This window comes from Jaculus jaculus, chromosome 7 (genome assembly GCF_020740685.1).
Source record: "Jaculus jaculus isolate mJacJac1 chromosome 7, mJacJac1.mat.Y.cur, whole genome shotgun sequence".
In the NCBI taxonomy this organism is placed as follows: Eukaryota; Metazoa; Chordata; class Mammalia; order Rodentia; family Dipodidae; genus Jaculus; species Jaculus jaculus.
The window spans coordinates 54806483-54832102 of NC_059108.1; the positions used below are offsets into that span (position 1 = coordinate 54806483).

General features: G+C 36.2%; 1 protein-coding gene across 2 annotated transcripts in view; it reads right to left on the minus strand.

Moving 5' to 3' along the window:
- Positions 1 to 1446: 1446 nt before the first annotated feature.
- The window catches only part of Ufl1 (UFM1 specific ligase 1), a 45583-nt gene continuing 21409 nt past the window's right edge, over positions 1447 to 25620 (minus strand). For both annotated transcript variants that reach the window (XM_004663648.3, XM_045154992.1), the window contains exons 7-19: positions 23921 to 23979; positions 19605 to 19751; positions 17846 to 18021; positions 16019 to 16198; positions 14450 to 14570; positions 12155 to 12277; positions 8455 to 8572; positions 6530 to 6693; positions 6318 to 6448; positions 3297 to 3377; positions 2909 to 2994; positions 2154 to 2334; positions 1447 to 1808 (exon numbers count right to left, since the gene is read on the minus strand). In XM_004663648.3, the coding sequence (XP_004663705.1) occupies positions 1590 to 1808; positions 2154 to 2334; positions 2909 to 2994; positions 3297 to 3377; positions 6318 to 6448; positions 6530 to 6693; positions 8455 to 8572; positions 12155 to 12277; positions 14450 to 14570; positions 16019 to 16198; positions 17846 to 18021; positions 19605 to 19751; positions 23921 to 23979 (1786 nt within the window). In that variant the 3' untranslated portion in view covers positions 1447 to 1589. The remainder of the gene's footprint in view (positions 1809 to 2153; positions 2335 to 2908; positions 2995 to 3296; positions 3378 to 6317; positions 6449 to 6529; positions 6694 to 8454; positions 8573 to 12154; positions 12278 to 14449; positions 14571 to 16018; positions 16199 to 17845; positions 18022 to 19604; positions 19752 to 23920; positions 23980 to 25620) is intronic.

Genomic DNA, 25620 nt, shown 5'->3' on the forward strand with positions numbered 1-25620 from the left:
ATGATTTTATTTTATCATCTATTTATTTTCTATGATTGAGTTTGACACAGATATGGATGATTTTGGTATCTGCTGGAACATAAATGAGGAATCTGTAGCCACAGAGGCTTCACCATCTTCCTCCTTTGTTTAGATGACAGCATACACATACTCTAGGGAAAACATATTTATGTTACAGTCCTATCATCAAGTTAAAAAAAAAAAAAAAAACTCAGACAGAAATTACTTTTAAGCAAAATTGACACTAAAAAGGAAAAAAAAAGAGGTAGTCTTACTTTTGCATTTAAATATTTGAAAATATAACATTGTACTTTATTTTTAATATTTTTATTTATTTATTAATTTACAAGCACAGAAAGAGAGAAGAGAAACAGAGAAAATGGGAAGATCAGGGCTTCCAACCACTGCCAAAAGTTCCAGATGCATGTGCTACTTCATGCATCTGGCTTTATGTGGGTATTGGGGAACTGAATCCGGGTCATTAGGCTTTGCAGGCAAGTGCCTTAACCACTGAGCAGTCTCATCAAACTATAACATTCTTAATAACATTATAACATTCATATATCATGTAAGGAATTACATAAAACAGAATCAGTATTTGAGATTTAACTTATTATTACAATCAAAATGTTAATTCTTTTTTGATAAATAATGTCACTTAACACTTATTTGGTTTAAGTGATCATGCCAAGGAATTTTAGTTACTTTAAACTAATAATCTTAGAAAAGAAGAATACTTATCTTTTTATAAACATTCTGTTTTTGACAAAAAAAAAGTTTCCATAATTTAAATGCACTTATAGATCCTCTGTTCATTAGAAAAGAGCAGTCTAATTATCTGTCAGGCAGGTTCTTAAGGGTTAGCACAGCTGCTAAGATTAAAAACAACAAATTTAGAAATGTAAACTGGATTAACCAGATAAAAATCTTTGTATTTCTGGTCATTGTAATAAAGAATAATGCGTACAGAATTAAATCTCAGTTCCAATCTTGCTGTTGCAGCAAGCACAGCTCACAGGTTCCTCTGCATCCTGCTGTAGTCCTATAAACTGGCGCAGAGGCCTCTAATACCAGCAGTAAGGGCCAGGGTTCAGTAGTAAAAGTAAATTTTGAAAATTTCTTTTACTTTTAAAGAATTTTTCTGTTGATTTAAAAATAAACTTCCTGATTCATTTTTATCTCTAATATACCAAAGGTATTTTTCTTTTTTTCTTAAAAAAGACCACATTTTAAGTTTCTTTTTAAATGTATGTAAGAATTTCCCTTAGAAATCAAACAGCAAACCAGTACTTTTTATTCTTTTTCAACATCTAGAAAAAAATAAAACTAACATGTAAAGTGTTCTAGAACTTTGTGAAAAAGTTTTATAAGAATTATAGGGAATTTTTATGAAAAAAAGTCTTTCATGGAGAACCCAACTTACAAAAATTCACATCTTTATAAGACTTACATTTAATACAATGCTGCTGTTTTATTTGGATTGTATGGGGAAGGGTCAATAGGGGACAAAAGAATGTGGTAACTATTTCTGTTGACTTCACCTTTAACTTTGGAGGAAAATGCTCACTATATAACAAAAGTAAAGAGGATTATAACTCCTCTGTCACAGATGTTTTCCTAGATTTCAGAACAAGGTCCTTAATGGATACAGAAAGTTCTTGAAGCTCTTTCCGAGTAGTATTGGTGTTGTCATGTTCTTTGTCGAACTCATCACTCAAGGGATCCTCTCCTTGCCCAGTCTTCTTACTTTGACTGACTAACTGCTTCACAACCAAGCCTTGATACTTTACCAAAAGAGCATGCTGATCCTGTGAAGAGAAAGGGGAAAATGTACCAAATGCAATTCAGCACCCTGTGGAACAGATGAAGTAGAATTGGTCTGACAGACACACCAAAGGTGGTTATCACTATTGAACAATGTCTGTGAGTGTGGAAAGCGTCAATTGCCTAATTGACAGTTCCAATTCCTGAAAGCAGGCATAAGATGCTAACATTTTTCGTTATTGTTGCTTAGTTATTTTTTGGTTTTGTTATTGGCCTGAGAGTGTTGGCAATGATTCATATCTATTCACTCAGAATATTCAAAGTCTAAAAGCTTAAAAAATGCCCAATGTAGTACCTCTGGAATTTTCCAATATAATAAACATGTGTACCTCTGGAATTTTATGGTTAAGGAAAGCAATGATCTGTGGGACACATCTTCCAGGTGCGTGGAGCATGCTGTGGGTGGAGAACTGAAATAACAGCACAGATGTGAGGTGCAGGATAAGAGCAGCGTCTTCTGTGACCTTCAGCTGTTCAGTCAGTGCCTGTCGGTGCTGGAATAAGATCTGCCTAAAACCAAATTAAAGTCACTTCAATAAGAATTCAACATTTTATGTCTTTTTTTTTTTTTTACATCTATATTCACTTTTTAGTTTCTCTACTTTAATGACCCAATTCTATAAATTTTAAGAAATTCTTTAAATGTGATATACACATATTAATAAATTTATCTGAAATGTGTAGAGTAGTATGCCAGAAAATTACAAAGCTATAGAGCAGGGGTACTCAAAAGTATGCTTTTTGTTTTAAGTTGCTGGAAATCATACGGAACTGTACTAAGTTATGTAGGGTTTTTCTGTAAGAAAGTTTCCAATGCTAGTAAGTCTAAGGTTTAATCAACTATGGGCTTAGGGATCTTGGTTATATTACCAAGAAGGTCCAAGAAATATCTAACTGTTTAAGACTGATTTTGCTTAAAGGTTTACAGACATTTAAGTACAGCTCTCTCTACTTCAAAATAAATAAGTAAATAAAAACAAAATACATACAGCTCTCTGTGCAAGATTCACACTCATATTCAAATTTCAGAAATAAAATCCTTTGTAGATAGGAGTAATAATAACATAGAATAATGCAACGTCACCTTTCTCTTTTTTTATCTCCCCTTTTCACCATAACATCACAAGCTTCTGTTGCAGAATCCAGACAGGAAAGAAAGTCTTCTATGCTCTGAAAATATTTAATACAATAGTTGACTTTCAGATGCAGGTGCCTGAGATATAGCCATGCAATACTGTTCTATAATTTTATACCCCAAATATAATTTAAAACAAAACCATTTTGGCTTACAGAAATTGGGATTTATAGTTAAAAATGTTAAGTGCTCCCACCTTCCTCTCCCCTTAACCACCCAGAATGTATCTGAATAGAGAATGCTTACTTTAGGTTAGGTTTACCATATTCTGATAAAACCTGACTAAAGAGCTTTATAGCATAAAGCTGTAGCTATAGTAACTAACTAGTCTACTCACTTTTTCATTCAGACAGTTGTGGAGTTTTGTGAGAGCTACTTTGGTTTCTTCTGGTAATTTGCTTATAATTTTTTTCCTTATCTGTAAGAAAAAATATCTTTAGGCATTTTTATTTTGAGAGAGAGAGAGAGAGGGAGGGAATGAATGAATGAATGGGCATGCCAGGGCCTTGAGCCACTGCAAATAAACTCCAGACATATGTGACCCCCTGTGGCACACTTGCAACATTGCACACTTGTGTCACTGCACGTCTAGTTATGTGGGTCCTGGAGACTCAAATGTGAGTTCTTAGGGTTTGCAGACAAGCTCCTTTAGCCACTAAGCCATCTCTTCAGCTCTGGCATTATGTCTCTGATACATAGTGCCTACAAGAGCAAACAAATACCATATATTTAGCACTGTAACAGAATGCTAAGTATAACTTAACAGTTTTGTTTTTGTTTTTCAACTTTAGATTTCAAACCAGGGACAAAATTATGTTTAAAAATAAAATCAGAGAGCAAGCCAACAATTAACCAGAATGGCTAGATGCAGTTGTGGTCCTCCAGCAGCATAAGAGACACACTAGAAAGTCCCTGGCCTTTGTTTGGGGTAAGAGACTGCTTCCTTCGCTTCCCACTGGGGTGGAAAGAAGTGCTATTCTCTCCCCAGTGCAGCTGAGAAGCCATGATGTGGTCACCCCTCATTCATTCCAAGATTAGGGATGGCTGAAGTAAGGACACCTGTGTTCTTATTCTGTGGTTCTTGTTAGAGCACAGATGTAAACACAAGTCCTCTCACTTCCCAAGACCAAGGCTAAATGGAGAGGCAATACACTATAGTGTTGATGCTAGGGAAACCCAAGGCCATCAAAGTTCCTGACTTGAGTCCTACTAGTGCCTCTGGCTCCTGGCATATGTCCAATCACACAGAGCAGAACTTTCCTCCTCTCCCCAAAACTTATAAAAAACAAGAAACTGCCTGTGTTCTTCAGATTTCCAGAGCCTCTCTCACTCTGGCTTTGGGACCCCACCATGTACCCAGCCTGTGGCATGGTGCTGTAACTCTCCCAGTGCAGCTTGAATTCTAAAAGGGCATTTCTTCTCAGCTGCTCACCCTTAGGCAAGGCTGCTTATCCTCCTACATTTTTTTCATCAGCTTCTTATGGTGTATGGTATAAAGAACTTTCAGCATCTTTCTCCACAGATAAGTATCCTGTGAAGTTTGGAAACATTACATACCATAGCCAGTTTCTTTTAACACAAAATTTGGGAAGAACCAGCTATAATATAATGACTTGGCAGCAGGAAGTAAAGGGGATAGTGTCTGTGCTTGGGGAAACACAGGCTATGAAGTGCCTCCTGGCCTCACCTCCCATCAGTATTTCTGTGGTTCTGCTAAGAGAATGAAGCGAGTTTGCCCATAATTCTTACAAAGAACTTGGTACAGGAAACTGGAACTTTCCAGATAGTTGGGAATTGTTGGAAAAAGAAGGAGGCCAGTACTTTGTTGTAGTAAGAGCGAAAAACAATTGTACTTGTTTGGGGTTGGTCTTTACTATGAGAGTTACATAAAATTAAAAACACCCCAAGAAAACAACTCATGCCACCTGTGTGGCAATAACCACAGTGCTTTTGGCCATAAGCATTAGATTGACTGGGATTCACCTTGTTCAAAGCCAGTCAGTCATGTGCAGACCTTTGAATGTCCTCACTTTTTCCCGTATTTCCAGCTGTAAGTGGACCAAGGATGTAGAAGGAGAGGGAGTAAAGGAGAGATATTTGTTGTCACCTTAGGAATAGAGTGGACTTTTCTTCCTCCAAGCAGGAGCCACACACTATCACATATTGCAAGTGGAAAGAGATCACCTTTGGATTTAGTTTGAGATAGCAATTAAAAAAAAATCAGACAGAACTTGACTTTATCTAAATATTTAAATGAGATAGTGCCATCAAATAAAAATGACTGGGACAATAAAGAAACTGAACAGATTGTCAAGGAAGTAACAAATTCATAGGAAAAGGGGAGACAGACAAAAATACTCAGAAAAAAATCATGTTTATGATATAATTAACCTTGTGTATTAATATCTTTACTTTTAGTGGATTGGTTATATAAACAAATCCTGCTAACAACTATATATTTATTGTAGTATACCTGAGTTAAGTAAGATTTTTAGATTTTGGGCTGGAGAGATGGCTTAGCAGTTAAGGTGCATGCCCGTGAAGCCAAAGGACCCAGTTTCAATTACTCAGGACCCATGTAAGCCAGATGCACAAGGTTGCACATGCATCTGGAGTTTGTTTGCAGTGGCTGGAGGCTCTAGCATGGCTATTTTCTTTTTCTCAAATAAATTAAATATTAAAAAAAGATCTTTAGATGTTTTTTCTTCTAAACATCTTTCATATTTTCTGAAAAATTCTGATACTTTAAAAAAAATTTATTTATTTATTTGAGAGCAACAGACACAGAGAGAAAGGCAGGGAGAGAGAGAGAGAGAGAGAGAGAGAGAGAGAGAGAGAGAGAGCGCGCAGAGTGGATGCACCAGGGCCTCCAGCCACTGCAAACGAACTCCAGACGTGTGCGCCCCCTTGTGCATCTGGCGAATGTGGGTCCTGGGAAATCAAGCCTCGAACCGGGGTCCTTAGGCTTCACAGGCAAGCGCTTAACCGCTAAGCCATCTATTCAGCCTTGATACTTTTCTTAAAAAAAAATCTACAATCCTTTTTTTAAAAAATTTTTTATTTATTTATTTGAGAGCGACAGACACAGAAAGACAGATAGAGGGAGAGAGAGAGAATGGGCGTGCCAGGGCCTCCAGCCTCTGCAAACAAACTCCAGACGCGTGCGCCCCCTTGTGCATCTGGCTAACGTGGGACCTGGGGAACCGAGCCTCGAACTGGGGTTCTTAGGCTTCACAGGCAAGCGCTTAACCGCTAAGCCATCTCTCCAGCCCTCTTTTTAAATGATTACAGTGAAAGAGAATAAAAAGCATTCTCAGACTCCAGTGATATCAAGTTCCAAATCATCACTCACACACACCTCACTTGTGATGGTTGCAGGGTCACCTACTGCCATCATCAGATCTGCAGCCAGGAAGTTACACAGGAGGTTAGTGACATCTGTGCAAACTGTCTTGAGCAAGTGCTTGGTCAGCGCAGCCTGTGTGTCATCTGGAAAAGAAAGGGACTTTATTCAGGCTAATTTCCTCTGTGAAGCATGAGACTCAATGAATAAAGTAATATTAAATATACCTGCGAAATACTTCATCCCTTTTTCAAACAGTTTAATATTATTGTATAGGTTTGAAACTTCTTCTTGTAAGTCTTTGATTGTGCGTTTTCTGCCAGTTCCAGAAGCAGTAGTTGAAGACATGAACACTGATCGTACTACCTCAAAGTAAGTCTTGTTAAGAGGCCTGAGTGCAAGACAAACAATTATGGCATAGTTGCTTATGGAGACAAGAGACTTTCCTTTTAGTGATGTAAGAACTCTATTTTCCCAACCAATAAAATGTGGAAAACCTGTCATGACAGCACAAAGTGAGAAGGGAAAAAGAGAGACGAGGAAGGGGAGAAGGGAAACAAAAACAATTTTGCTTGAAAAACAGTGTAATATAACCTAATTTTTGAATGCTAATAATAGGTTTGGAGATAAGTTCACTAAGAATTTGTTCCTCAGTCTGAGGAATTATAACTTACATGTATATTTTTCTCAGTTAGTAAGTATTTAAAAGCATTGCTCTAAAGATAACAAAGAGCAGTAATGAACACTCACATGTGTAATAAGTGTGCTAAGGCGTGTGTTATGTGCAGACACTTGGAAGTCAGTGACTGTTGGGCATCCTTCCTCTCTTGTTCATCTGCAAATTTCCTTAAAATGGTGTCTTGCCCCAAATAAGGAGCTATGGTTTAAGTGAGTCCAAGTGCTTCTCTGGTCTTAACTTTCCTCAGGATTAGCGTTACAGATGTGTGTGGCCACGCCCAGCTGTTGTGTGGTTCATGGGGAATTGAATTCTGGTGCTCTTAGGCTCTTTCAGGCCCTCATGCTTGCATCAGGCACAGTAACTCACTGAAACATCTCCTCAGCCCAACACATAGGCTTAAAGATAATTTGGAGATTAGTGTAACAAAAATCTGTTCCTGTCAGTAATGACAACTTTAAACTCAATTTCTGTTTTAAAATTAATTAATTAATTTATTTGAGAGTGACAGAGAGAGAGAGAGGGAGAGAGAGAGAGAGAGAGAGAGAGAGAGAGAGAGAGAGAGAGAAAGAAAGAAAGAAAGAAAGAAAGAAAGAAAGAAAGAAAGAAAGAAAGAAAGAAAGGGCACACCAGGGCTTCCAACCAGCGCAAACGAACTCCAGATGCATGTGCCACCTGTGCATGTAGCTTACATGGGTACTGGGAAATTGAGCCTTGAACGGGGGTCCTTAGGCTTCATAAGGAAGCACTTAACTGCTAAGCCATCTCTCCAGCCCAAAACTCAATTTCTAAAGCACTATTAAGATAATGCATTAAAAATTCCTTTGTGCTCAGTTTACAACAGTTTAGAAAACAATGGCACATAAATAGTCATAATTATTTCATACTTTTACATGTGAAAAAATATTTCTATAATATACTTATGTTCAAAAATGTTTACTTTTGTTAAAAAAAACCCTTCTCACTACAAAAGCTCTATTTTTAAAATCAAAAACTTCAAATCACTGGGTTCCCAGATTGTATTTATGCAGATTCACGTGTTGGTCTGGTTAATAATGGTCAAGTTATTTCTTTTACTTTTGTATGTGAAGTTAGCGTAACTCATATATAAGGAAGTACTGTCTAAAAACTTACTCTCTTTGAGGTTGTTATTTCTTCTTAAAAGCAAGAATTTTTTACTTCTTGAGTTTTTTTGTGCTGTGTAAGAGATCAGTCCCAACCAAGACCCAAGACTACAACATCTGTGAAAGAGGACATCTCTAAAGGTTCTTTCTGTTGCTATTTGTATCTGTTTATACAAAGCACTTTTTAACTGTTTAAATGAATTGCCTCTATAGGCATGATCTGGAATTTCAGTTAAGTTCCAAGCTTTAAAACAAAAAATGAACAAAACCCCAAATCCTAACACATGTTTTTGATGTTGGTGAAAACTGTTATTTCTATTATAAATGGGAAAGAAAAATGTCTTATACTTACTTTATTAGGAATTCAGCAAGTTCAGAAATAAATTCCTCAGGGGCATCTTGCACATGTTTTCTTAAACAATCTTCAATCTCATCTTGGAACATGAATGTGACCTCTGGCATCTTCTTTCCTGTATCAGACAGGAGCAATGGGAAAAGCAAACAAAATGCTAAGCAGATTAAAACAGATGAGGTATTAAGACATTCAATCATATGATCATGCACTCAATCTACCCAGAGGCTCAGGCTGTTTTTATGTACACAAAATTGGTAATGTCGGGCTGGAAAGAAGACTCAGTGTTTAAGAGCATTTCCTGTGCAAGCATGTTGGCCTGAGAAACCTAGCATCAATATAACCAGCTGGGCATGGCCATGTGTGTCTGTAATCCTAGTTGAGTAAGGGAGCAAAGATCTAACAATCACACAAGCTTTAGTGCCAGTAAGAGACTGGTTCAAATAAATAAAAGACAGGTTGAAGAGTGACAGAACTGCACAACTGATGCTTGTTCTAGCAACCTTAGGTGAATTCATGTGCCCCAGATGAGCATACGGGGTGGCACAAAGTACATACATATGCATATACCACACACAAGCAAAAAAAAAAAAAAAAAAAAAAAAAAGGTTAATGTTAAGAGCAGTATCTAATAATATTGATTTTTAAAACAGGATAAATAGTAGGGTCAGCAGAATTTCCTTTAAATGATTACTTTCTAACCTAAGATAAATCTTTGCTATAAGGCAATTAGAGAAAAGATAATTTTACCCTCATGTAATGTGTATGAGTAAACACCTGGATGTGAAAACATCAAGTGGATTTAAGATAATCTTTTAGGAAAGGATAATTTTTTCCTTGTTCAACAACAGACAGTAAGCAGAATTTCCTTCTTTATAAAAGTGAATATTTATTAAAATCAAGTAATTCTTGGAATTTACAATCTTCAGAAAGGTAACAATCATATAAACCACAACTCTAATGGAATATTTAAGCAAAATATGTCTTTTTGGAAAGACACAGATGAGTATTTTTGTTTCTACAAAAATTATTCAATATTAATAATGTATATGCAGCTAATGTCACAAAATAATTGTTAATTGAGGAAATGTAATGCCACCCACTTACTTGGAAAAGTGTGGGTAGTAAAGACAGTTAGATATCTCCATTAGAAACTGTAAAGTTGAACATTTTATAAAAGTGATTATTTCCAGTTAAATTAGATTACTGATTCTACAAGAGAAACAATAAAAATATAATGGCTTAATATCAATTTTTAGTATGAATAAAGATATAAGCACTTGAAATCACTGTATAGTATTTTTTCTTTTCTGAGATCTGATATTCAATCTTGATGTCACAATTAATGGCCCGACTTCCCTGCTTGCCTCCTGCATGCCTTTACAAGTTATTGAGTTGTATATACCTTCTACAATTTTTCATACCGAGTTCATCGTGTATTTCAGTTGAAAACCTAATTTTATTCTCCATTTCAGAGATTACAACACAATGGTTTTTCAAAAGTACTGAAATCAGTTTTAGGCAGAATGGTTTTATTACCTTTACAGTTCCTCAATAATCTATGTAGAAAAGGAATATCACATGCCTCATTTCTTTAAGATTACAGATATGAAAGACAACTTTTAAAAAATGTCTTTTTTCAGGCATATACCCAGTATATCTAGGGATTAAAAAGATTTATAAACACACACACAAAAAGTAAAAACACATATAAGACCATCACAATATTACCTAAAATAAGTATAAATGGAATGAATGATTTCTATGAAGACACTTTTCTTTAACATTGTTTTCTGTACATTGAGATTTCAACCTTAGAACATTTAAAGCAAAGCCTAAGCAATTGAGCTATCACACACAGATATACACCATATAAGCAACTGAGATGTCACACACAGACATACACCGTATAAGTGACTGAGCTATCACGCACAGACACACACTGTATAAGCAACTGAGCTATCACACACAGACACACACTGTATAAGCAACTGAGCTATCACACACAGACAGGCACACACTGTAAAGTGACTGAGCTATCACACACAGATGCACACTGTATAAGTAACTGAGTTATCACCCATTGACAGACATTGTAGCTACAGCCACATCACTTGATAGCTGCATCTCCCAGCTGTAGCTCAATAGACTGAACTCTGTGAGAGAGGAGGTACATTAATCTCACAGATCATTGTTCTTGTTGGAGAAAAGGAGGAAGGCAGTATTATGGTTTCATTCTTTTTTTTAAACAACAAGTAAAATTATATAATTTTATTTAAAAGATATTATGTCTCTTGTAGAGTGAACACTAGCCTGGGAAAGGAAGCATGCATTTATTTAATTCTTTCCCTTATATATAAGTAACTGAGATGCTTAATTTCTTGTTGTCAACTTGATAGGATTTAGAATCAACACAGAAACAAATTCCCAGTCATCTCTATGAGAGATTTTTCGATCAGGTTAGGTGAGATGGGAGGACCCTCCCTATGTAAGGGTGGCCCCATCCCATGGGCTGGGTTCCTGGACTGTAAAAAAGCAGAAAGCTAGCTGAGCATTCAGCAGTCACTGCTCTCTACTTCCTCCCAGCTGATGAACTGATGTGATGATGCAATATTGGCTTCCTGTTCCTGCCATGCTTTTCTCACCAAGAAAATGCTACCATCTAGAAAGGTAAACCAAATTAAATCCTTTTCCTTTCATAAGTTGCTTCTGGCCAAGTATTTGTACACAGCAATGAGAACTGTTATAGCAATTAGCAAGTTGTAAGAGTTAAATAAACAAATTCTCTTTTTTCAAAAATATTTTTTATTTTTTATTTGAGTGACAGAGAGAAAAGGAGGCAGAGAGAGAGAAAGAATGGATGCACCAGGGCTTCTAGCCACTGCAAATGAACTCCAGATTCATGCGCCCCCTTGTGCATCTGGCTAACATGGGTCCTGGGGAAGAGAACCTTGAACTGGGGTCCTTAGGCTTCATAGGCAAGCGCTTAACTGCTAAGCCATCTCTCCAGCCCACAAATTCTCTTTTAATGTCTTTAGAAATTTTCAAGGTTTCTTTGAATGTGATTTTTTTTCTCCTACATTTTCTAAGAAATTTTCATTTTTTGTCACAATCATTTTCCCCACTTATGTCAGTCAGTAAGTGGGCTATTACTAAGTTCTTCTGTCCATATTCCTTCCATTACTGCAGCATAAAGATTAATTCCAAATTTTTGCTTTGAGACAGAGTCTCATGTAGTCAAGGCTGACCCGGATCTCTGGATTTTTCTATCTCCCATGGGCTAGGATTATATATGTGTGCCACTATACCTGGTTTGATTCCAATTTTATTTCTAGTATTGTATTACCACTTTTCATTTTTTCCTGTACTTTTGCCTTGGTTGACCAGTTCCCTCTTTGAATCAAGCATTTTTGTAGATGTCACAAGGGTTTATTACTGGGCAATTGGTTTTTTACAAGAATAATGTTTGTGCTTGATCAGTTACAGACAATACTTAAAATGGACCTAACTGCCATTGATTACAAGAGGTATCTAGTATTGATATTGTGAAGCGTGGCCTGAAAAGCTAAAAAAACAGAATACTTGTAAGTGCATACACTTCATTATATACATATTCAGACAAACGTCTAAAAAAATCACACACACAGAAAAAGAACTAAAGCTACATACCATTGTGGGTCAACAGAGTAATGCTACATACCAACATGGGCTGACTGAGACTCATCATCACTTTCCTCATCTTTTCTTCCTTTCTTCTTGGTTTTTTTAACTTTGTATTCTCTGGCATTGCTCCCACCTCCTCCTCTGACACTTCCACTGCCCTCTGGTGGAAATAACGTTAGTTGGTACAATCTAGTTAACTTTTAGACATTGATATCGTACTACTATATTTTACTCTATAACTGAAAAATAAAAGGCAAACTAAAGAAACTGTTACAATTCTTTTAAAGTTTGAGCTTTTATATTGAGTAAAAGGACAATAAACAACTCAATATAAATCCAAACAATACACATGAAATCTCTTGTACTTAAGCAAGCCTCTGATGATAGCCTGCTTGCACTAAGTAAAATCTCCTCTTTCTCTTTTCTGTACCTATAATCTCATTTCCTCTTAGCCAAATCCATTCCTCCATCTTTTCTTCCCATCTTTATTTATACATTCCTGTTATCTCCTCCCACTAACACAGTACTTCCCATATTTAAATTTACTTGATTTTGCCTTTTTGGCTGAAAGATTATTATCCATGCTTGGAAGAGACATATTGACACACCCAATGACACAGATCATGTTTGTGATCCTCAAGCAAGGAGCACACTTCAATGTTTCTATCTGGGGTATATAATAATGCTTAGTACATAATTGGTGCTAAATAGATGTTTATGAATACTAAACTCACAACACAGAAAAACATTACTAATCACCTGTTGATTATAAACACTTAAAAAAAAAACAACCCAGACTTAGTGGGGTGTGGTGGCACATGCCTTTAATCCCAGCACTTGGGAGGCAGATATAGGACGATCACCTTGAGTTCAAGGCCACCCTGAGACTACATAGTGAATTCCAGGTCAACCTAAGCAAGAGTGAGACCCTACCTTGAAAAACAAAACAAAACAAAATAAAAACCAAACAGATTTAAACACTGTAAATATAAGTTAAATTATTGAGGTAGTACCCTGCTATTGGAAATTGATTTACAATGATGTATGTATATTGCAATGAACAATAAGCACTGAAATATATTGAAAATATTATTTAACCATAAAAGTTTTTTTCCAGGAAAATAAAGTTTTTTATTTTTGAAGACTAAAAAGAAAATTTAAAATGACATTGTGATATTTTGCAGGCAAGGTTTTGGAAGAACAAAAGCTATCTAAAAGAAGAAGTGAATTTCCATAGCAAAAATTATGTTTTTAATTATATTAGAAATATTTGTAGTTACTAAAGAAAAATGCTGAATATCAAATTTATTTGACCCTGACATAGCATCAATAATTTGTTCTAAGTATGAAAAGCATGGGAAATACATGTACTTCTCAAATATAAGTTACTAGTATATAAGTGCAACCTACAGTGATTTTCAATGACTACATTCAAAACAAAAAATTAAACTATACAGTTTCATTGGGGGAGACTCATTCATTCAATATATATTTATAAACCACTTAAAATATGCCAAGTATATGGGCACTAGAGATATAACCCTGGGCATGGTTTCCAAAGTATAAAACACAGTGAAGTGATATGTTTCAATGATGAAGGGAACAAACAAACATTAAACCAACAAATCTAGGTTAATAGGGAGGTCTCTGAGGAAGCGACATTTGAAATGTCACTTAGAGGAGTTCAATTTCTGATATTTTGGAGAAAGCAATACAAGTGAAGGAAACAGCTAGCACAAAAGCCTTAAGGTGAATGTGAACTTGGCCAGTTTTAAAATTCAAAATGAAGAACAGGAAGTAGGTACAATTATGAAATTCAGTTTTACAAAATAAAATTTCATTTTCATAATTAACATGTAATATATTAGCAAAATATTCAGATTATCAGTTAAAATTAAAAGCAAATCAATCAAACAAATGGCCTTTCAAAGGGTAAAGTGCAAGGTTCACACAAAAACTCAAAGAGGCTGTCATTTTCCAAGACATGTTTTGAGTCTCTTAGTCAAGAATGGGCTGGCTGGGGTTGCATGTCTATTCACTACTTGATCTATGTGTGTGTTTCCATATGTGGACTAGGTTGTTTTTGTTTCTGTGGATCTATAGCAGAGTTTAAAATTCTGATAGTTTCAGCATTATATGTTACATTCAGGGCAGTTTTGGTTATTGGGGAAAGAAGAGGCCTTAATAACAAAGAGCAATAGGGAGGGTGCAGATGATCAAAGCACAGTATATACATGTGTGCACGTGCCCTAATGAAAGCCCTGCATATAATGCACACTCACGAGTGGAACTCATCTTTGAAACTGCCTTCTCAATGAGTCAATGTCAATACCTGTTGCTTTTCTCCTGCGCTCATCTTTTTTATCCTTCTTATTTGTGTTAACACTTTCTAACATGGAAGTTTGTTTCAGATCTTCTTCAGTGATTAAATACACTGGATTATTTTTTATTTCCTGAAATAAAACACACTTTTTTAATAGGCAAAACTAGGTAGCATTTCAAATACATAGAAGTAGCATATATACTCACTCATATCCTAATTACCCTTGTTTTGTTTCATTGCTATGAACTGTAAAGCTTTTCCTCACAACTTCCACTGTGAGGCTATTTCTCCTTGCCAAAAAAATTCAGTCTCTTCCCCTGGTGTTCTTAGCTTTTTGTATCTACTTTCTCCTGATCCTCCTGCCTCTGCCTCTTCAGCAACATCCTACCGGCGTGCGCCACCACAACCGGCTGTATCTACTTTCTATTTGAGTTTCCCAAGTCCATTGGTAGCACAAGACTTGAAATTACAAGGAAGATAATGAAATTGCTATCACCTACATGACCACATGAGTTACACATCAACTGAAATAAATCTATCTTGCCTTTTATTTTTATAATTTTTATAGTTCCATTAATTTGTTCTTGATGATTTCCACTTTTTAAAATTTGTATTAACAATTAAAAACAAACAGTGTTTTCCAACATCAGAGACAGTTTCCTTTTTCATGGAGAAAGTTCTACAATGTCTGTGACAAAACTATATTTTTATGATAAAGATACTATTGTTTCCTTTTTGGGCTTCATAAAGAACAATGCTTAGAATGTTGATGATCCAAGGTGTAAGAAGATCACCCTTTTCTGAACCAATTTCTGTGGCAGGAGACAGTGCAAGGAAGAAAATTGATGAACAGTTTTTTTTTTTTTTTTAAATTTACTTTAGGAAAAGACTACAGGAAGATCGAACTTGCGTTACTTCTGCCTCAAAATACAGTGTCCAAATATTTAATCTAGTCTGATAGTAAGAACAGTAAGTTATCCTGCTTACATACCCCAACTTAATGAGGCCAGATGTAGCAAACACATTGTGTGTGTGTGTATGTGCACAGACCTTATACTAAAAGTATGGTCCTCACTTATCTTTCCTTAAGCTCCTCTAATCACATCATCAGTTCAGGGTGCATTTATATAGATAACACTTTTGTGTATTTCAGTAATAAAAATTATGTAATTTCATTTATGCGATTTCAATTTATAACATTAGTTCTCTAAATTCTAACAAGTTTTGACAAAAATGAAAAAAAGAAAAAATAAAAGAAGAAATACAGATGATGCATTATAGGCAAAAGTTGTTTGATGCTCATTTTTTATTTTTTATTTTATTTTATAGTTTTCAAGGTAGGGTCTCACTGTAGCTCGGGCTAACCAGGATTTCACTATGGAGTCTCAGGCTGGCCTCGAACTCACAGTGATTCCCCCAGCTCTGCTTCCCGAGTGCTGGGATTAAAGGTGTGCGCCACCACGCCCGGCTTGATGCTCATTTTTCATCAGATTGCTTATCCAATTTTTCAGAAGACAACATCATGATACAATATGAAAATACTGCTAAGATTAGTAGAAGAAAGGAAATATGGAATACCTTTTCAGCTTTTTGGTGCATCCGTTCATTGAATATTTCTATACAGTCATTTATAAATTTTTCGCTGACTACAACTGTGTCACTAAAGACTACAGCAGAAGTCTGTTTGCTGAATGGTCTCATCACCTGTTGGAGCAACATGCCCGCATCTTCAACTGACAAAGAACTAGGCAGCAGAGGCTAGAAGTACAAGCAAAATGAAAATAAGTAGCAATGCAATACAACAGAGATTGTATGTGTCTTTATACACAGGTTCTCCCTAGGTGACCTCATTAAACCCAGTGGCTTTCAGAACCATATTTATGATGACAATCTCCTAAACTGCATTTCTGGTTTGGCCATATTCCTGAGCTCTGAAATCATTTATTGTACTTTCTATCTTATCTCACCATTCATATCCTAACAAAGGAACCTGGAATTGCACAAAGCACCCAAAACTACAAAGCTCTCTATTCCTCTCATTAAATCTACAACCCACCAGTAAGTCCTGACAACTTTATCTGCAGGTTTCTCCTTGGCTTTTCCTTGGCATTACTATTCTGATTACAGTCTCTCCTCAAGGTAAGTGCATAAACCAAGAGCAGAAACCTGATTGTCTACCACATTCTCAATACAGAGAATGGAACCTGGCACATAGAAGTACTTTAATTTGTCACATAGATAAAAATACCTTGGGAAATTTTGTATCCAGGAAGTTTTTCTACTTCTGACTATAAGATGATAGACTAGCCTTCTGTTTATTTTTACCTACACTTGTCTTTGGCCTAATGAAGGGCAGGCCAACACTGAAGTAGGTTGTGGTATGTGGTAGAGCAGCCTGTGTTAATATATCAGCAGAGATGACTGGACAGGGGATAAACAAACACTCCACGATGCTGGCAGCCAACACAATTGAAAATGGTTGGATAAAATAAAAAGCCTTAACTGGGTGTGGTGGTGCACACCTTTAATCGCAGCACTTGGGAGGCAGAGGTAGGAGGATTGCCATGAATTCGAGGCCACCCTGAGACTACATAGTGAATTCCAGGTCAGCCTGAGCTAGAGTGAGACCGTACCTTGAAAAATGAAAAAAATAAAAGTTGTGAACAGTCTCATCAATATCTCTATTAGTACTGATCAGTGCTTTATTTTCTTACTTGTTTTGAGTTCTATAGAATTCTGGATTTGATTATATACATGTAAAGACCATACTTTCAAGAGCTAGAAAGACTTTAAGTACGTATAAATAAATTAAGATTGTTTTATTTGGGTTGGAGACATATCTAGGTTGAGTGCTTGCCTGCCATGAATGAAGCCCTGGGTTCCATCTCCAGCCCCACACAGACTGGGCATGGTGGGACATACTTGTAATCCCAGCACTGGAGAAGAGGAGGAAGGAAGACCACAAGCTAAAAGTCAGCTGGACATGGTGGCTCATTCCTTTAACCTCTCAGCACTTAGGAGGCCATTGTGAATTCAAGGCCAACTTGGGCTGGAGTGACTTCCAGGCTAGCATGAGACCATGTCTTAAAAAGAAAAACAATGGAGTTCAAAGTCATCCTCAACTACACAGTGAATTTGAGGCCAGCCTGGGATTCTTGAGACTCTGTCTCAAAAATATTTATTTGTATACACTTATTATAACAGTGACAGCTAGAGATTCACCTCTAAAGCCAAGTTTATCTTTATATATACTATTTAATTATTTCTGGCAGTGTTGAGGATGAAACCAATGGCCATATACATGATAAGCAAGAGTTTAAACACTAAGCTACACAAATCCTAGTTTTTAAATGGGCATATACTAGTAAAATATCACTTATTATTAAAGAGAAAAAGAAAACCTACAGAAATATCCACCCACGTTCCAGAGCTGATGGCTTCTTCTACTGATGCTTCCACCTGATCGACAAGTCCTTGACCAACGCAGGCTGCCTTCAGAAACAAGAGCTGTGTGCTCCTGTACCTTTTCTTTATATAGTTTATAGCATCTGGAATCCCAAGTCTAGATAAAGCATCAAATTCTAGAAATACATAGCAAAGTTAAACAGGACTGTCAGTCATTCACATCTTTCAGAAATCTTAGGAAAAAAATTATATACTACCCAAACTATTCTGATTGTAAATGCACTGCATTCCAGATTCTTTTGAGGGCTAAGACACAAAAATGTATTATAGCTTATTCCTTGGTTACCTTCTCAAATTTTTATTGCTTCTTGAATATAGTCTGTGTGACTCCATCTCCAACCAAAGAAGGGTCAAGGAAAACATGAGTACGACAGAACAATACAATCACAAGTCGCAAGTGGGAGTAAAAGAGATGGTAATAGTTCAAATTAAGAAATAAAAACTGAAATTTGTTTTGCTTATTAAAGCTAGAGAAGTGAACTTTATTATTCAAAATACACCATCAGACATTCAAAGTCATTCTCCAATCTAATTTATACTACAAAATGTTTTAGTAGCAGATTACTAGTTGTAACAAAGTTCTAGTCCTACTCTGTGACTAAGGATATTAAAAGTCCTTATAAAGAGATCAAGAAAACATAAGCAACACCCCAGTATCTTAGCATATGCTTATGTTCTTTATTATAGATTTCATACTGAGAATGTAATCTGCTATACATTGGGTTTTAAAGTTGATCAAATTAAGTGGTCATTTAAAAAAAATGCATGTTTTTATTGACAACTTCTATGCTTATAGACAACAAACCATGGTATTTCCCTCCCCCCCTCCTCATTTTCTTCTTCTGCTCTCTGTCATATCCCCTTCCTCTCTCCGTTAGTCTCTCTTTTAATTTGATGTCATCATCTTTTTCTCCTATTATGAGGGTCTTGTGTGGGTATTCCTAGGCACTGCGAGGTCTTGGATATTGAGACCAAATTCTGTTCAGACAGTTGTATTTAAGGAGTGGTACCATTCCTCTTACATTCTTTCTGAGTGGCCATTGTTTTAATGACTGAATTTACTCTACTGAAATGATTATACAACCTAAGAAACACAACTTATAAAAATAACTTTGATGTGTCTGAAGTATTCATTGATAAAAATGAGTAGTGCAAAGTTGACAATGAATATTTCTAAAAGGATGTAACAAAATACAACTTCATAAAATAATAAAGATAATATAATAATGTAATTATTTTAAGATATAAAAATACTTATAGTTTATACCATCTTAATATAACTTGAAGGTATTAACAGTACAGCTTTTGGTTCTCTTTCCTTTCTTTTTTTGTTTTTTTGAGGTAGGGTCTTGCTTTAGCCCAGGCTTACCTGGAATTCCCTCTGTATTCTCAGGATAGACTAAAAATCACAGAGATCCTCCTACCTCTGCCTCCCAAGTACTAGAACCAAAGGCAAGCGCTACCACACCCAGCTTAGCTTTTGGCATTTTAATATTTCAGTCATTTGGTAACTATGCTTAAATTAAACTCAGTTCCAAGACCCAGAGTTTGAGGTGACTACTATTATAGTCAAAGGGAACCCTTATAAGCTAGTCAACAACATGGAAAGTACATGTAAACTTGGGTTAGTACAGTGCTTTCTAAGGAGCAGTTAGTACAGAAAGAAATTTTAGTTTCAAAGAAAATGAAAAATAGTTACCTAGATAGCCATTCTGCCTGAAAAAGGAATCAACCCAAGTACTCTGTGTCTTGGAATAGATGTCTGGGACAAACACTGCTTTATCCTGTCTTCCACCAACCACAGTGCCTCGTAAGCGTCCGCTGTTAACAAGTTCCTCAAGCACAGCTTCAAACAGATGCATATAAATACAAGTACATCAGAAGAGGCACCAATCTTTTATTTATTTATTTATTTATTTATTTATTTATTTAAGATCGACAGACAGAGAGAGAAAGGGGCAGATAGATAGAGAATGGGTGCACCATGGCCTGTAGCCACTGCAGAGGAACTCCAGACGTGTGCGCCCTTGTGCATCTGGCTAATGTGGGTCCTGGGGAATCAAGCCTCAAACTGGGGTCCTTAGGCTTGACAGGCAAGTGCTTAACCACCAAGCCATCTCTCTAGCCCGAGACCCCAATCTTTAATATATTTTATAATTCACAGTCTACCTACTGGATATGTTTTTTAGAAACTAACATTTAAACAGCTTAGTTATTATACTTTAAACAGAAATTCCTGTCATTTATTGGACTTCCAAGATTGCAAGTTTGTGGAAATTTTGGAAACCAGCTAATGATGTTTAAACTTGTAACTCAAGCTAGTCAATATTAGCATGTTAAATTTCAGTCTGACTAATTCTGAATAAAAACCAACATGTTGGTCATAAAATTAGAAAGGAGACCATGAGAGGACAGAAAGCAATCTTAAGGGAAGAGGGGGAGATGGAGGAATAAGAGTGTAATGCATGGGCGGAGATTGGCTTAGTGGTTAAGACACTTGCCTCAAAGCTAAAGGACCCAGGTTTGATTCCACAGAACCCACATAAGCCAGATGCACAAGGGGGCACATGAATCTGAAGTTTGTTTGCAGTGGCTAGAGGCACTGGCATGCTCTCAGTCTGTCTGTCTCTCTCTCCCTCTTTCTCCCAAATAAATACAACTATTAAAAAAAAAGAATGGAATCCATGTGATATTAAAGTAGGACTATTTGGGGGGAAGAAAGGGAACCAACAAGAGGAAGGGCAGGTGGGACAGGGTAGGGAGATAGATAAGAAGAAAATTTAATGACATGTATGAAAATGCCACAACAAAACTCATTACTTTCTAAAATGCTAACTTAAAACCAATGGGCTGTCATTTATTTCACAATATGATGTAAAGTAGGTCACCAAACACTTTGAGACTCAATAATCTTCAATCACCAGTGTTCCCACTGCAAAGATACCTGGACCATATTATAATCAACATGACTAAGGAAAATTACAAAACTATTTTTCATTATTATTAACTATATGTTTAAATAACAAAAGCAATACATTTTAACCATTCTTACAAGATAAGCACAATTCCATAGCTAAGGGCATGGATTCTAATGTTGGGGAGTTTAAGTGTAGCCCTCAACTCTGCCATCCACTGCTTGCAAAATATAGGGCAAATTAATTCTCTTATGCTTTTATTTCCTTATCTTTGAAATGGGGATAAGAACAAAACCTATAATGTTGTATCCAAGTAAAGTGCATCCACAGGTAGCTGGCATGTTATAAGCAATTGATGAATATTAACTAAATGATAGGATCATCATTTCCACCATCATAAATCTGGGCCCAGTTTCAAAACTATATAGTGCTGCCAGAAACAGATTTAATTTAAACTATACAAGTTAACTGACTAGTGTTTTTTCTTTACTTTCTAAAATTTTTATTTATTTCTGTGTGTGTGCCATGTGTATGTGTGTATGGACACACCAGGATCCCTTGCCACTGTAAATGAATGCCAGTCAGAGTTTACAGGGGCAACTGAGGAATTGAACCCAGGTGGACAGACTGTGAAACCAAGCACCTTAAACTGCTGAGCCATTTCCCCAACCCCAATATTTAGGCATCTTAACTTTCAAAATTCTGTGAAAAAGACAAAGCAGATATAAAAAAGCCATTATAAGTGAATTAGCAAGTACACCCAAGATGTATAGTACAAAAAAAAGTTTATAAAAACAAGACTGTTAAGAAAAATAAAAATTAAGACCGTGGTGGTGCACACCTTTAATCCCAGCACTTGGGAGGCAGAGGCAGAAGGATCACCATGAGTTCGAGATCATCCTGTGACTACACAATGAATTCCAGGTCAGCCTGGGCTAGCACGAGACCCTACCTCAAAAAAATAAAAAAAGAAAAAAAAAGAAAAACAAAAATTAGTTTATGTGTGAATTTCAAAGATTTCTCTAAAGTCCAGATTATAACATGATTATAAATTCAGTGTGACTCTATAAAAATCCACTCAATTTTTCACTAACATCAAATTATCATTTACCCCTTGCAGAACTTTACATTTTCAAATAATCATAGCAATCTCCAATTATGCAGTTACCAAAGTTTGTCAAGGTTTTGTATATAATATATGTAATAAAAAATAATATGTATTGCCAGGCACAGTGCTGCATGCCTTTAATCCCAGCACTCAGGAGGCAGAGGTAGGAGGATCACCATGAGTTCGAGGCAACCTTGAGACTACACAGTGAATTCCAGGTCAGCCTGAGCTACAGTGAGACCCTAGTCTGGTTACTTTTTAGTGTTATAATTAGAGTTTTCAATTTTCACTTTAATTTTTATATTGAACAAATATCTGAAGTGAAAAATTAAGTCATTATTTTAAAAAGTCACTCCAGAAAATCATTAAAATGGCCCTCAAAACCTCCTACAAGCTTTATATACATACAAACAATAAAACATAACTATTATGGAGATAATTTAAGGTTGTTGGAAAGCTAAGAATTCAATGATATTTTTATTGTTACAAATCTTTTTTTGAAGACAGGGTCTCAATTTGTCCCAGGCTGGCCTAGAGAGCCTCCTACCAGTCTCCTAAGTACTCCAACAATAGAGATGCACTAACACACTCAGTTCTTTGTAAAATTCTTACTAGTGCCGGGCATGATGGCGCACACCTTTAATCCCAGTATTCAGGAGGCAGAGATAGGAGGATCACCACGAGTTCAAGGCCACCCTGAGACTACATAGTGAATTCCAGGTCAGCCTGAGGTAGAGTGAGACCCTACCTTGAAAAATAAAAAAAAAAAATTAAAAAAATTCTTACTAGAGAAATGGGACTGACATTCATACCAGTAAATTAAGTAAAAAGCCAACACTTGGAAGGTAGTGAGAAAAGAGTCTAAGTTCTAGGCCAGCACAAGCTACCAAAGACCCTGTCTCCAAACAATCAGAGACAAAAATTCCCACTACTTTAAATCTTTCTCTATGTGAATAAGTAACAGTATGTATACAATTTTTTTTTATTTCATAGGTTAATTACATTATTTTTTCATTCCACTTCTCTGGAGGTAATTAATATTGAATGATTGGCAGGCATACATAGATGTAAATATAAAACTCTTACAGCACAAACTTTAAAACAGGAAATATTTTAGTAGCAATGTTAAGATAAAAGAGGCCAAGCATTAAAATAATGCTGTTTTGCATTAACAACTGAGCAGTACTACACTCTGGATGCTGACGGCCTTCCAAGGGTCCATAGAATAAAGGTGTGGTCCTATGGAGACACCACTGGTGGACGTAGACCATTTAAATTTTTACTAATTTGTGAGTGTGTATGGGTCTGTGTGCCATAGTGTATGTGTGGAATAGATGGCAATGTTAAAGTGTCTGTGCTCCACCTTCTTTGAGATAAGGTGTCTTGCTATTGCAAATGAACTGCCAGGCTGCAAACATTGCTAGCTGGCCTGAGAACTTCAGATTCTCCTGGCCCTGCCTCTCATTGTCATGGTGAAGTAGAGTCACATATGCATGCACCACTTTACATGGGTCTCAGGAAATGAATCCCAGCTGTCAGGCTTTGTAAGTAAGCACTGAGCAACTTCCCAAAGACCCAAAGTAGAACTTTTAGGAGGTGGGTTCTACTGGGAAGCCCTTGGGTCATTAAGGATGTACCCTTGAAGGAACTTTCCTCTCTTCCTATAAGTCTCTCTCCGTCTCCCTTTCTACTTCCTTGTCCTTGATAAAAACAGAATTATTCTGCCACAAGCTCTCTACCACTGACCTCTAGCAATACCCACCAGAGGCCCACAGCAATGTACCTACCCAGTCTTGGAATGAAACTTCCAAAACTGTGCTCAAAACAAAAATAAACTTTCTTTTCTTTCCCCCTCCTCCTTTCTTTTTTTTTTTTTTTTTAATAAAGTTTCACATCACTGGTGACAAAACCAGAAACTCATGGAGGCTCAGAACACATTGTACCACTGTTATACTACCACCCCATTTGATAAATAATTTAAACAAAACTCACAGTAAAGGAGCTGTTCCTGAAATCCATATTTTGAGATCAAAGAATTCACAGGTGTAGGCCTTTGTGGAAAATTAAAAGGAAGAATTGAAACTAATTTATTATACACTTATTTAAGAACTTGAAAAAAGAGAATTTGTGTTTATTTTAAAAATATTCAAAATACATACATTAAAACATATTTAAGTAATCCCATATTGATTATTAAAAATAATCTCAGGTGGGGAGATGGCTCAGAGGTTAAAGGCACTTACTTGAACCTTGTTGGCCAAGGTTCAGTTCCCCAGTATCCACATAAAGCCACATACACAAAGTAGCATATGCATCCTGAGTTTGTGTTCAATGGCAAGAGGCCCTGGTATGCTCATACTCACATATTATTTCTCTCTCTCTCAAATAAGTAAATAAAATATTAAAAAAAAAAATCAGAGGGCCATATACAAAAGCGTACACACACACACACACACACTTAGTAACTAAAACCCTTGCTTAAAGCTGAACTGAATTAAAAAAAAGAATCCCTGTATTTGGGAAATTTTGACTAAATTATTTTTAAAGAAAAATTTGAACACAATGATATGTTTTAAATCATTTGACCTGAGCATTTCAGCTAAATTATTTACAACTCTCAAAGTACTTTGGTTCAGGTGCTGTATATGTCTTTCTGCTTACAACCTTTTATATTTGGTATTTTCTATTCCTTTTACCTAAGTACAACCCTATTTTTGTAAACAAATAAAGGGTTCCATAAGTGACTTTACCTTTGGTCATTTGATGAAATAATGGCTGAATTTTTCTACTGATTAAATAGAATGTAGTTTAGTGTACCTATAAATCACACTTTTCACTCACTACTTCCCAGTGTTCTTTTTGGCTACCTATAGCAAAATTAATACAAAATTTTAAGCTTTATTTTAGAATGCAGGTGTTTCCTCAGACAAGGAAAACTGGTGGCTCCTTATGAAGTTATAGGACATTAACTGGAACTATCTGGAAGCCATGCAGCTTAGCAATCTTTTTTCATTCTCAGAAACTGTTTTCCTCTTGTAGTTTGAAAGTTATCATGATAAAAACTACATTTACCACAATAATTAGGAAAATAAGAAAGACAAATATCTTGTGCATGTGTTTGTGTATGTGCACACATGCATGCACATATGGGTATATTTATGTGTTCATATAAATGTATGTAAGCACGTGCCCCATCTGTATGAGCATTTGTATGTGTCTACATGTAGAAAGCCTTGGATATCACTGTTCAGAAGTGTCATCCACCTCTTCTTTCTGACACATGTCTATCATTGACTTGGAGCTCACCAACTGAGCTAGCCTAGCTGGCCAGCACCATACTTCCTAGCTTTTCTATGTGGGTGCTGGAGATCCACAGTGAGGTCTTTATGTGTGCATGGCAAACACTTTGCCAGCTGAACTATATATCTCCAGCCCCACAAAATTATATTTTGAATAGTAAAAGTATCTTTTAAGCTTTTTGTTTTTGATTATGCAATAAATGAAACAGATACAAAAAGTCAGAAAACTGAAGCCCTTCACAACCATTTCTACCAATCAGCTTCCTAGTTCTGCTCCTCAGGAACCACCACTAACCAATTTCTTGTGGTTGAAGAGAAATCAGGTGTGAGCTATCAGACACCACAGAGAATAAGTACATCCACATGGAGAAGAAGCCATGGCAGTAATGGGAA